This window comes from Telmatherina bonti (genome assembly GCF_933228915.1).
Source record: "Telmatherina bonti genome assembly, chromosome: 2".
NCBI lineage: Eukaryota > Metazoa > Chordata > Actinopteri > Atheriniformes > Telmatherinidae > Telmatherina > Telmatherina bonti.
Window position 1 is genome coordinate 44,731,317 of NC_136620.1, and position 14,097 is coordinate 44,745,413.

General features: G+C 47.5%; 1 protein-coding gene across 1 annotated transcript in view; it reads right to left on the reverse strand.

Annotated features, from left to right (window-relative positions):
* Positions 1–609: 609 nt before the first annotated feature.
* Positions 610–14,097, reverse strand: part of LOC306769742 (NEDD4-like E3 ubiquitin-protein ligase WWP2) — a gene marked incomplete at its 3' end in the record, with an annotated part of 77,870 nt that continues 64,382 nt past the window's right edge. Inside the window, exons 5-7 of the mRNA XM_079258437.1 lie at positions 7,626–7,763; positions 1,077–1,190; positions 610–722 (exon numbers count right to left, since the gene is read on the reverse strand). Of these exons, the coding sequence (XP_079114563.1) occupies positions 610–722; positions 1,077–1,190; positions 7,626–7,763 (365 nt within the window). The remainder of the gene's footprint in view (positions 723–1,076; positions 1,191–7,625; positions 7,764–14,097) is intronic.

Consider the following 14,097-nt stretch of genomic DNA (forward strand, 5'->3'; position numbering starts at 1 on the left):
GTTTCTTACAATGTAAACAACAGGAGGGTTGGACATGAAGCTAGAAACTTCACAGTCCTTTGGTTAAATGTGATATTCTGACATTTAACATTGGAGAACAAAAGGGATTTATGCAATGTAAATTTAAAAAAAAAAAAAAAAAAAAACTTAAAAATTCCAACAGAACAGAGTTTATTCATAGTACTAAACATATTTTGGATGGTTTTGACTCACCTTTTGTTTCTCCCAAAACATTATTCCTCTCTCCTACAACGTCCATTACATTACAGCATATGGACAATATGCAAATTAGACAATGACATCATTCAGCGACTTCTAGACCAGCCAATAGCTGCTTTCTTTACTTTGGACCAGCAAAGTGACCCAAAAGAGACACTTTGGCAGTCACTTCGTTTTGTTGTTTGTTTTCTACAGTTTTCTTCCTTTTGGTTTGTTCTTAGTCAAAGTAAAACATGAACATATGTTGGCTAAAACATAACTTTAAACTCCTTACTGGACAGACAGTTTAAACTGGACATTAATCTAAATGGACCAAACAGAGACAACAGATGTTAGTTTACATCTCACTCTGTAAGCCAGGCTGGGATAAGCCGTGGATTTGCACGTGCACTATTCATTGTGGCCGTGCACGTGGGCTTGTGCAGGTGTCCTCTCTGCTCCTCTGACCGACTGGGAGTGCTTTATGATGGGGAGAGGCTCCCACCGCTCGTTCCTGACAGTCACTGCTAAACAAGATGTGCTTTCAAGTCAGTCGCCAAAACACCAGAAACGTCTCCAGTAACTCCAGTAAAAGTTGCTAGTCGCTTTTAACAAAATAAGTTGCCAGATTTCACAAGAAAGTTGGCATCTGCGTCACGTGGTGTAACGATCCACCAGTGTCATTTGCTGAGGGAGAAAGAGGGAGCGCTTGTTTTGATGCAGGTGATGTCCCAGTTCGAAATGCGGTACATTCGTGGTGTTTTTTTGTTTTTTTTTAAATTGTCGTCATTTGAAAATGTGATCGTATACAAGTATGAACCGAGATCACGTTTTTTTTAATGATTAATTGTGCAGCTCTACAACCTAAGTGTTTGTACTTGTGTATTTGTTTTGTATTTGCGTATTGCTGGACCTGTTGTGTGATCCAGCTACACTGGGGGTCTCCTCGCTCTGCGTCCTCCTCAGGTTGGGTCTCTCAGACTGAAGTATCTCTGTAACACAAACACATCAGTTTCAGGTTGTGGAAACATAAATACTAACCATCAGTGTTCTAACAGGTACCATTCTGGATTGTCCCTACGACCGGGACGATGGAGGAGTCGCCCTACGACCCGGACGATGGAGGAGTCGCCCTACGACCCGGACGATGGAGGAGTCGCCCTACGACCCGGACGATGGAGGAGTCGCCCTAGGACCGGGACGATGGAGGAGTCGCCCTACGACCCGGACGATGGAGGAGTCGCCCTACGACCGGGACGAAGGAGGAGTCGCCCTACGACCCGGACGATGGAGGAGTCGCCCTACGACCCGGACGATGGAGGAGTCGCCCTACGACCCGGACGATGGAGGAGTCGCCCTACGACCCGGACGATGGAGGAGTCGCCCTACGACCCGGACGAAGGAGGAGTCGCCCTACGACCCGGACGATGGAGGAGTCGCCCTACGACCCGGACGAAGGAGGAGTCGCCCTACGACCCGGACGATGGAGGAGTCGCCCTACGACCGGACGATGGAGGAGTCGCCCTACGACCCGGACGATGGAGGAGTCGCCCTACGACCCGGACGATGGAGGAGTCGCCCTACGACCCGGACGATGGAGGAGTCGCCCTACGACCCGGACGAAGGAGGAGTCGCCCTACGACCCGGACGATGGAGGAGTCGCCCTACGACCCGGACGATGGAGGAGTCGCCCTACGACCGGGACGAAGGAGGAGTCGCCCTACGACCGGGACGAAGGAGGAGTCGCCCTACGACCCGGACGATGGAGGAGTCGCCCTACGACCGGGACGATGGAGGAGTCGCCCTACGACCGGGACGATGGAGGAGTCGCCCTACGACCGGGACGATGGAGGAGTCGCCCTACGACCGGGACGATGGAGGAGTCGCCCTACGACCGGGACGATGGAGGAGTCGCCCTACGACCGGGACGATGGAGGAGTCGCCCTACGACCGGGACGATGGAGGAGTCGCCCTACGACCCGGACGATGGAGGAGTCGCCCTACGACCGGGACGATGGAGGAGTCGCCCTACGACCCGGACGATGGAGGAGTCGCCCTACGACCGGGACGATGGAGGAGTCGCCCTACGACCGGGACGATGGAGGAGTCGCCCTACGACCGGGACGATGGAGGAGTCGCCCTACGACCGGGACGAAGGAGGAGTCGCCCTACGACCGGGACGAAGGAGGAGTCGCCCTACGACCGGGACGAAGGAGGAGTCGCCCTACGACCGGGACGATGGAGGAGTCGCCCTACGACCGGGACGATGGAGGAGTCGCCCTACGACCGGGACGATGGAGGAGTCGCCCTACGACCGGGACGATGGAGGAGTCGCCCTACGACCGGGACGATGGAGGAGTCGCCCTACGACCCGGACGATGGAGGAGTCGCCCTACGACCCGGACGATGGAGGAGTCGCCCTACGACCGGGACGATGGAGGAGTCGCCCTACGACCGGGACGATGGAGGAGTCGCCCTACGACCGGGACGATGGAGGAGTCGCCCTACGACCGGGACGATGGAGGAGTCGCCCTACGACCCGGACGATGGAGGAGTCGCCCTACGACCCGGACGATGGAGGAGTCGCCCTACGACCCGGACGATGGAGGAGTCGCCCTACGACCCGGACGATGGAGGACTCGCCCTACGACCCGGACGATGGAGGAGTCGCCCTACGACCCGGACGATGGAGGAGTCGCCCTACGACCCGGACGATGGAGGAGTCGCCCTACGACCGGGACGATGGAGGAGTCGCCCTACGACCCGGACGATGGAGGAGTCGCCCTACGACCGGGACGATGGAGGAGTCGCCCTACGACCGGGACGATGGAGGAGTCGCCCTACGACCCGGACGATGGAGGAGTCGCCCTACGACCGGGACGATGGAGGAGTCGCCCTACGACCCGGACGATGGAGGAGTCGCCCTACGACCGGGACGATGGAGGAGTCGCCCTACGACCGGGACGATGGAGGACTCGCCCTACGACCCGGACGATGGAGGACTCGCCCTACGACCCGGACGATGGAGGAGTCGCCCTACGACCCGGACGATGGAGGAGTCGCCCTACGACCGGGACGATGGAGGAGTCGCCCTACGACCGGGACGATGGAGGAGTCGCCCTACGACCGGGACGATGGAGGACTCGCCCTACGACCGGGACGATGGAGGACTCGCCCTACGACCGGGACGATGGAGGAGTCGCCCTACGACCGGGACGATGGAGGAGTCGCCCTACGACCCGGACGATGGAGGAGTCGCCCTACGACCCGGACGATGGAGGAGTCGCCCTACGACCCGGACGATGGAGGAGTCGCCCTACGACCCGGACGATGGAGGAGTCGCCCTACGACCGGGACGATGGAGGAGTCGCCCTACGACCCGGACGATGGAGGAGTCGCCCTACGACCGGGACGATGGAGGAGTCGCCCTACGACCCGGACGATGGAGGAGTCGCCCTACGACCCGGACGATGGAGGAGTCGCCCTACGACCGGGACGATGGAGGAGTCGCCCTACGACCGGGACGATGGAGGAGTCGCCCTACGACCGGGACGATGGAGGAGTCGCCCTACGACCGGGACGATGGAGGAGTCGCCCTACGACCCGGACGATGGAGGAGTCGCCCTACGACCGGGACGATGGAGGAGTCGCCCTACGACCGGGACGATGGAGGAGTCGCCCTACGACCCGGACGATGGAGGAGTCGCCCTACGACCGGGACGATGGAGGAGTCGCCCTACGACCGGGACGATGGAGGAGTCGCCCTACGACCGGGACGATGGAGGAGTCGCCCTACGACCGGGACGATGGAGGAGTCGCCCTACGACCCGGACGATGGAGGAGTCGCCCTACGACCGGGACGATGGAGGAGTCGCCCTACGACCCGGACGATGGAGGAGTCGCCCTACGACCGGGACGATGGAGGAGTCGCCCTACGACCGGGACGATGGAGGAGTCGCCCTACGACCGGGACGATGGAGGAGTCGCCCTACGACCCGGACGATGGAGGAGTCGCCCTACGACCGGGACGATGGAGGAGTCGCCCTACGACCGGGACGATGGAGGAGTCGCCCTACGACCGGGACGATGGAGGAGTCGCCCTACGACCGGGACGATGGAGGAGTCGCCCTACGACCGGGACGATGGAGGAGTCGCCCTACGACCGGGACGATGGAGGAGTCGCCCTACGACCGGGACGATGGAGGAGTCGCCCTACGACCGGGACGATGGAGGAGTCGCCCTACGACCGGGACGATGGAGGAGTCGCCCTACGACCGGGACGATGGAGGAGTCGCCCTACGACCGGGACGATGGAGGAGTCGCCCTACGACCGGGACGATGGAGGAGTCGCCCTACGACCGGGACGATGGAGGAGTCGCCCTACGACCCGGACGATGGAGGAGTCGCCCTACGACCGGGACGATGGAGGAGTCGCCCTACGACCGGGACGATGGAGGAGTCGCCCTACGACCGGGACGATGGAGGAGTCGCCCTACGACCGGGACGATGGAGGAGTCGCCCTACGACCGGGACGATGGAGGAGTCGCCCTACGACCGGGACGATGGAGGAGTCGCCCTACGACCGGGACGATGGAGGAGTCGCCCTACGACCGGGACGATGGAGGAGTCGCCCTACGACCGGGACGATGGAGGAGTCGCCCTACGACCGGGACGATGGAGGAGTCGCCCTACGACCGGGACGATGGAGGAGTCGCCCTACGACCGGGACGATGGAGGAGTCGCCCTACGACCGGGACGATGGAGGAGTCGCCCTACGACCGGGACGATGGATGTAGCTCGGTCTTCATGCAGTCAGAGCAGGAGGTGATCACCTCTGTTGCATGGTCAGACTGAAGTAGATGCTGGTTAATTCATCCTGGTTTACTTTCAGATATTAATGTCTGTCAATGTGGATGAAAACATTCCTAAAGTTAAAACTACTGTCGCGTGCTGTAGACTCTGAGTTAGAATAACTGGAGCTGCAGCTCTTAGTTCAAGTATTTGAAATGACCTTAACAGATTTGAGTTTATTATATGAATCTTTTTATGTCCATAAGATTTCACAATAACATAATAATAACAATAACACAATATCAAAATGTTTTTTGGGGCAAATTTTACGATACATTAGCTTAGCTTCAGAATGCGTGCACGGACATACAAATCATCCTCATCATCATACTCTTCATCTTGTTCTGACGTTTGGAATGGCTTGGGAAGAACGTTTTTCCTCAAAACCCTGTTCTGTAGTTTCCTAAAAACTTTTATTTACTTTACTTGACGACACAATGGCTGAGAAGAAAATTAGTTTTAGTCTATGCTTGTGAGATAGTGTTGTTAAATGTAAGAAATCAGTTTCATCAGTATTTCCTACATGTGTAACTATGACAGAAAATGAGATTCTACAGTTAAATGTTTCACGTCCTGCAACTGATGTGACTGCTTCCTGTGAACGCCTGACTTTTAGGCCCACTGAGATCTGATGCAACAAACATGCTAGTTGTGTTTAGAGGCACAAAGGGACCTCCCCACTGAACCTGCTCAGGATTACAGGCACAACACTACAGAGGGAAAGATCACAACGTTTCTGGGTTCCTACCTCCTTTACCAACATCCACCAGGTTCTGCTGTAGAGCAACAGCACACACATAAACACACAGATCCATCAAGGTGTGTTGACATGTAAAGTGTGACAGGAGGCGTTTATCCAGACCACACGTGGCCTTCTCGGCATCACGGCTGCTCCTGTGTTCATTCAGCAGGAAACACTGCTGCTTCTGTCCCTCCATGAAAAGCCCCCTGTTGGACTTGGCTTTGGCTGGAAGCTCCACAGCGTCACTTTAAAGGACTCTTAGTCTTCACTTCCAAACCAAAAGGATGGTAAAATGTGGAAAATAATGTTGACATGTGGAGACTTGAAGTCATGGTCTGAGGAAGGGTGCATTAATGCAGACGGTATATGTTCTTTCATTAGTTCAGTAAACTACTGGTAGAAAGGATGCAGCTGGTTTCACGGTGAACAGAACAGTTAACATGTTTGGCTGATTTTTAAACTTCAAGCTGTGAATTAAGCATGTTGTCTAGGAACGAACATTTTCCTTTTCCTGTTTTCAACACAAGCAGTTCAACACAGTGGTAATCACTCTGAAATCAGCCGATGCTCTGTGGATCATGTCTGTTCCAGTATTCAGCTTCAGCTAGTACACTAACGTTGGCACACAGCTAAAGCCAGGATCTTAGACTGTATATAAAAGATGGACGGAGCCTCCGTGACGTCACCCACAGCTTTCTGAAGAGCTGAATTGAAGCTTGGTGGGCGGTTCCTACCATCACCATCTTCTCGCCCGGAAAATACAAATATGGGCAAAGAGGTGGAGCTGAGAGGGGGGCTGTGAGCGTCATGGTGGATGATTGACATCGAGCGAACTCCAAGCTTTCTGTAGCTAAGAGCTAACCGAGCTAACCTGGAGATAACAGGAGATAACAGGAGCTAACCAGCTAACGGAGGTAAGCGGGCTAAAGCTAAGTCTTACTTGAAGCAGGAGATCGGGTACCAGTCAATCAAAAGGACACGCCCCTAAATATGCCGAACTTCGAGATTGAATTACTTTTAAACGGGCGAGTTAGAAAAAAATTCCCTCCCCCCACAGTTGTCATGAAGGTAAACCTGACCTATTAAACCTAAAATGGATTTTTGTACCAGGATGTAAAGATGTTTATTTCTGCTGTAAACATGTTTATTTCTGCTGTAAACATGTTTATTCCTGCTGTGAAGTTGGTCTTTTTAACATGGGAGTCTATGGGGATTTGCTCTGTTTTGCAGCCCCTAGTGGATGAAGGCGGAACTGCAGGTTTATACACTTCCACATAGGCTTCACTTTTAACCGCCGGAGGTTGCCGCTTGACCAGGATGCAAACGTCAGCATACAGCCATAGCTAGCACGCTAACGTTAGCACACAGCAGAGGCGTATAAAGTAGAAGTAGAAGTAGAAAGTAGACGTCCTGTCTGGTCACTGCAGGTAGATGAGCCTTTAAATGAAAACACCTGTTCTAAATGCATTGTTAGCTCTAAAAACGTAGGAGGGCCTCTACTTTATTTTTACTTCTACTTCTACTTGATACACCTCTGGAACACAGAGACTGCCAGGATGCATAAAACCCTTTTTGCTAAACAGAATTAAATCTGTTTTACTTGCTCAGGTAGAGATCTGCTCCAAGTTTTTATGTAAAATCAACAATGTAATGATAACTTACATCATTATGAAAACCGTCTAACAGAAGTAAACAGCTGTTAAACCCACCTGTTTACAGCTGCTATAATGCAACACTTTGAATGAACTTGATAGTTTTCCATTGCGATGTGGTGGAGCTGCTGCTCTCTTATCACTCTGTAAGTGTATTAGTGTGTGGTAAAGGCAGGACTCACTGTCAGCTGCTGGGCTGCCATTGGGCAACGAGCCCAAATCAACAACCATGCCATCCAGACAGACGTTGAGCTCTCCTCCAGCTACAACCGAGCCTTTGTTCTCCGTCTGCAGCACCAGACTCAGCTGGACGTTCTCCACTAGAGGGAGGAAAACAGAGAAGATGAGTGGTCAGATGAGGAAAGCAGTAAGGTTTCAGGTGAGAGGAATCGCAGTAATGTAGAGGAACCGCCCCTTTAAATCTCAACAACCATATGTCACAACTTTAGCTTCATTCAATTTCTGCATATGTGATTATTAAAATCATTGAGAAACAAATGTTATTATAAAATGTAGACTGTCTGACTCCTCGCTTTACAAGTACCCAAGAACTGTTGCTATGCGAATCCAAGCTTTTATAAAGGAAAACGTATCTGTTGCCACGCTAATCAAAGCTTTTATAAAGGACAACGTATCTGTTGCCACGCTAATCCAAGCTTTTATAAAGGACAAGGCATCCATTGCTATGCCAATCCAAGCTTTTTTGATGGACAACGCATCTGTTGCTACGCTAATCCACGCTTTTATAAAGGACAACGTATCTGTTGCTACGCTAATCCACGCTTTTATAAAGGAAAACGCATCTGTTGCTACGCTAATCCACGCTTTTATAAAGGAAAACGCATCTGTTGCTACGCTAATCCACGCTTTTATAAAGGAAAACGCATCTGTTGCTACGCTAATCCACGCTTTTATAAAGGACAACGCATCTGTTGCTACGCTAATCCACGCTTTTATAAAGGACAACGTATCTGTTGCTACGCTAATCCACGCTTTTATAAAGGAAAACGCATCTGTTGCTACGCTAATCCACGCTTTTATAAAGGAAAACGCATCTGTTGCTACGCTAATCCACGCTTTTATAAAGGAAAACGCATCTGTTGCTACGCTAATCCAAGCTTTTATGAAGGACAACGCATCTGTTGCTACGCTAATCCAAGCTTTAATACGGGACAACGCATCTGTTACTATGCGAATCCAAGCTTTTATGAAGGACAACGAATCTGCTGCTACACTAATCCAAGCTTTTATGAAGGACAACGAATCTGCTGCTACACTAATCCAAGCTTTTATGAAGGACAACGAATCTGCTGCTACACTAATCCAAGCTTTATGAAGGACAACGAATCTGCTGCTACACTAATCCAAGCTTTTATGAAGGACAACGCATCCATTGCAATGCGAATCCGAGCTTTTATGAAGGACAACGCATCTGTTGCTACGCTAATCCAAGTTTTTATGAAGGAGTACGCATCTGTTGCTACGCTAATACAAGCTTTTATAAAGGAGAAAGGTATCTTTTGCTACACTAATCCAAGCTTTTATAAAGGAGAACGCATCTGTTGCTACGCTAATCCAAGCTTTTATAAAGGACAACGCATCTGTTGCTACGCTAATCCACGCTTTTATAAAGGAAAACGCATCTGTTGCTACGCTAATCCAAGCTTTTATGAAGGACAACGCATCTGTTGCTACGCTAATCCAAGCTTTAATACGGGACAACGCATCTGTTACTATGCGAATCCAAGCTTTTATGAAGGACAACGAATCTGCTGCTACACTAATCCAAGCTTTTATGAAGGACAACGAATCTGCTGCTACACTAATCCAAGTTTTTATGAAGGAGAACACATCTGTTGCTACGCTAATACAAGCTTTTATACAGGACAACGCATCTGTTGCTTCGCTAATACAGGCTTTTATACAGGACAACGCATCTGTTGCTACGCAAATCCAAGTTTTTATGAAGGAACACGCATCTGTTGCTACGCTAATCCAAGTTTATTTAAAGGAGTACGCATCTGTTGCTACGCTAAACCAAGCTTTCATAAAGGAGAACACATCTGTTGCTACACTAATCCAAGCTTTTATAAACGACAACGCATCTGTTGCTACGCTAATCCGAGCTTTTATAAAGGACAACGCATCTGTTGCTACGCTAATCCAAGCTTTTCGAAAGGACAACGCATCTGTTGCTACGCAAATTCAAGCTTTCATAAAGGACAATGCATGTGTTGCTACGCTAATCCAAGCTTTTATTAAGGACAACGCATCTGTTGCTACGCTAATCCTAGCTTTTATAAAGGAGAAAAGTATCTTTTCCTACACTAATCCAAGCTTTTATAAAGGAAAACGCATCTGTTGCTATGCTAATCCAAGCTTTAATACAGCACAACGCATCTGTTGGTATGCAAATCCAAGCTTTTATAAAGGAGTATGCATCTGTTGCTATCCTAATCCAAGCTTTTATAAAGGACAACCTATCTGTGGCTACGGTAATCCAAGCTTTTATAAAGGAGAACACATCTGTTGCTACGCTAATCCAAGCTTTAATACAGGACAACGCATCTGTTGCTATGCAAATCCAAGCTTTTATGAAGGACAACATATCTGTTGCTACACTAATCCAAGCTTTTATAAAGGACAAAGCATTTCTTGCTATGCTAATCCAAGCATTTATAAATTAGAACGCATCTGTTGCTACGCTAATCCAAGTTTTTATGAAGGAGTACGCATCTGTTGCTACGCTAATCCAAGCTTTTATACAGGACATCGCATCTTTTGCTACGCTAATCCAAGCATTTATAAATTAGAACGCATCTGTTGCTACGCTAATCCAAGCTTTTATAGAGGAGAACGTATCTGTTGCTACGCTAATCCAACCTTTTATAAACGACAACGCGTCTGTTGCTACGCTAATCCAAGCTTTTATACAGGACAACGCATCTGTTGCTATGCTAATCAAAGCTTTTATGAAGGAGTGCGCATCTTTTGCTACGCTAATCCAAGCTTTTATACAGGACAACACATCTGTTGCTACGCTAACCCAAGCTTTTATAAATTACAACGCATCTGTTGCTACGCTGATCCAAGCTTTTATAAAGGAAAAAAGTATCTTTTGCTACGCTAATCCAAGCTTTTATAAAGGGGAACACATCTGTGGCTACGCTAATCCAAGCTTTTATACAGGACAAAGCATCTGTTGCTATGCGAATCCAAGCTTTTATACAGGACAACGCATCTGTTGCTATGCCAATCCAAGCTTTTATAGAGGAGAACGTATCTGTTGCTACGCTAATCCAAGCTTTTATAAACGACAACGCATCTGTTGCTACGCTAATCCGAGCTTTTATAAAGGACAACGCATCTGTTGCTACGCTAATCCAAGCTTTTCGAAAGGACAACGCATCTGTTGCTACGCAAATTCAAGCTTTCATAAAGGACAATGCATGTGTTGCTACGCTAATCCAAGCTTTTATTAAGGACAACGCATCTGTTGCTACGCTAATCCTAGCTTTTATAAAGGAGAAAAGTATCTTTTCCTACACTAATCCAAGCTTTTATAAAGGAAAACGCATCTGTTGCTATGCTAATCCAAGCTTTAATACAGCACAACGCATCTGTTGGTATGCGAATCCAAGCTTTTATAAAGGAGTATGCATCTGTTGCTACACTAATCCAAGCTTTTATAAAGGACAACCTATCTGTGGCTACGGTAATCCAAGCTTTTATAAAGGAGAACACATCTGTTGCTACGCTAATCCAAGCTTTAATACAGGACAACGCATCTGTTGCTATGCAAATCCAAGCTTTTATGAAGGACAACACATCTGTTGCTACACTAATCCAAGCTTTTATAAAGGACAAAGCATTTGTTGCTATGCTAATCCAAGTTTATTTAAAGGACAACGCATCTGTTGCTACGCTAATCCAAGCTTTTATAAAGGACAACGCATCCATTGCTATGCAAATCCAAGCTTTTATAAAGGACAACGTATCTGTGGCTACGGTAATCCAAGCTTTTTTAAAGGAGAACACATCTGTTGCTACGCTAATCCAAGCTTTAATACAGGACAACGCATCTTTTGCTACGCTAATCCAAGCATTTATAAATTAGAACGCATCTGTTGCTACGCTAATCCAAGCTTTTATAGAGGAGAACGTATCTGTTGCTACGCTAATCCAACCTTTTATAAACGACAACGCGTCTGTTGCTACGCTAATCCAAGCTTTTATACAGGACAACGCATCTGTTGCTATGCTAATCAAAGCTTTTATGAAGGAGTGCGCATCTTTTGCTACGCTAATCCAAGCTTTTATACAGGACAACACATCTGTTGCTACGCTAACCCAAGCTTTTATAAATTACAACGCATCTGTTGCTACGCTGATCCAAGCTTTTATAAAGGAAAAAAGTATCTTTTGCTACGCTAATCCAAGCTTTTATAAAGGGGAACACATCTGTGGCTACGCTAATCCAAGCTTTTATACAGGACAACGCATCTGTTGCTATGCGAATCCAAGCTTTTATACAGGACAACGCATCTGTTGCTATGCCAATCCAAGCTTTTATAGAGGAGAACGTATCTGTTGCTACGCTAATCCAAGCTTTTATGAACGACAACGCATCTGTTGCTACGCTAATCCGAGCTTTTATAAAGGACAACGCATCTGTTGCTACGCTAATCCAAGCTTTTCGAAAGGACAACGCATCTGTTGCTACGCAAATTCAAGCTTTCATAAAGGACAATGCATCTGTTGCTACGCTAATCCAAGCTTTTATAAAGGACAACGCATCTGTTGCTACGCTAATCCTAGCTTTTATAAAGGAGAAAAGTATTATTTCCTACTCTATTCCAAGCTTTTATAAAGGAGAACGCATCTGTTGCTACGCTAATCCAAGCTTTAATACAGGACAATTTATCCGTTGGTATGCAAATCCAAGCTTTTATGAAGGACAACGAATCTGTTGCTACACTAATCCAAGCTTTTATAAAGAAGAACGCATCTGTTGCTACGCTAATCAGAGCTTTTATAAAGGACAACGCATCTGTTGCTATGCTAATCCAAGCTTTTAGAAAGGACAACGCATCTGTTGCTACGCAAATTCAAGCTTTTATAAAGGACAATGCATCTGTTCCTACACTAATCCAAGCTTTTATAAAGGACAACGCATCTGTTGCTACGCTAATCCTAGCTTTTATAAAGGAGAAAAGTATCTTTTCCTACACTATTCCAAGCTTTTATAAAGGACAATGCATCTGTTGCTACGCTAATCCAAGCTTTTATAAAGGACAACGCATCTGTTGCTACGCTAATCCTAGCTTTTATAAAGGAGAAAAGTATCTTTTCCTACACTATTCCAAGCTTTTATAAAGGACAACGCATCTGTCGCTACACTAATCCAAGCATTTACAAAGCAGAAAGTATCTGTTGCTACAATAATCCAAGCTTTTATAAAGGACAACGCATCTGTTGCTACGCTAATCCAAGCTTTAATAAAAGACAATGCATATGTTGCTACGCGAATCCAAGCTTTTATATAGAAGTACGAATCTGTTGCTACACTAATCCAAGCTTTTATAAAGGACAACGCATCTGTTGCTACACTAATTCAAGCTTTTATAAAGCAGAAAGTATCTGTTGCTACGCTAACCCAAGCTTTTATAAATTACAACGCATCTGTTGCTACGCTGATCCAAGCTTTTATAAAGGAGAAAAGTATCTTTTGCTACGCTAATCCAAGCTTTTATAAAGGGGAACGCATCTGTGGCTACGCTAATCCAAGCCTTTATAGAGGAGAACGTATCTGTTGCTACGCTAATCCAAGCTTTTATAAACGACAACGCGTCTGTTGCTACGCTAATCCGAGCTTTTATAAAGGACAACGCATCTGTCGCTACGCTACTCCAAGCTTTTATAAAGGACAACGCATCTGTTGCTATGCTAATCCAAGCTTTAATACGGGACATCGCATATGTTGCGATGCAAATCCAAGCTTTTATGAAGGACAACGAATCTGTTGCTCCACTAATCCAAGTTTTTATAAAGGAGAACGCATCTGTTGCTACGCTAATCCAAGCTTTCATAAAGGAGAATGCATCTGTTGCTACGATAATCCAAGCTTTCATAAAGGAGAACACATCTGTTGCTACGCTAATCCAAGCTTTCATAAAGGACAACGCATCTGTTGCTACGCTAATCCAAGCTTTTACAAAGCAGAAAGTATCTGTTGCTACGATAATCCAAGCTTTTATAAAGCACAACACATCTGTTGCTACACTAATCCAAGCTTTTATAAAGGACAAAGCATTTGTTGCTATGCTAATCCAAGTTTATTTAAAGGACAACGCATCTGTTGCTACGCAAATCCAAGCTTTTATAAAGGAACACGCATCCATTGCTATGCAAATCCAAGCTTTTATAAAGGACAACGTATCATTTCCTACGCTAATCCAAGCTTTTATAAAGGACAACGCATCTGTTGCTACGCTAATCCAAGCTTTTATACAGGACAACGCATCTGTTGCTATGCTAATCAAAGCTGTTATGAAGGAGTGCGCATCTTTTGCTACGCTAATCCAAGCATTTATAAAGGACAACGCATCTGTTGCTCCGCTAATCCAAGCTTTTATAAATTAGAACGCATCTGTT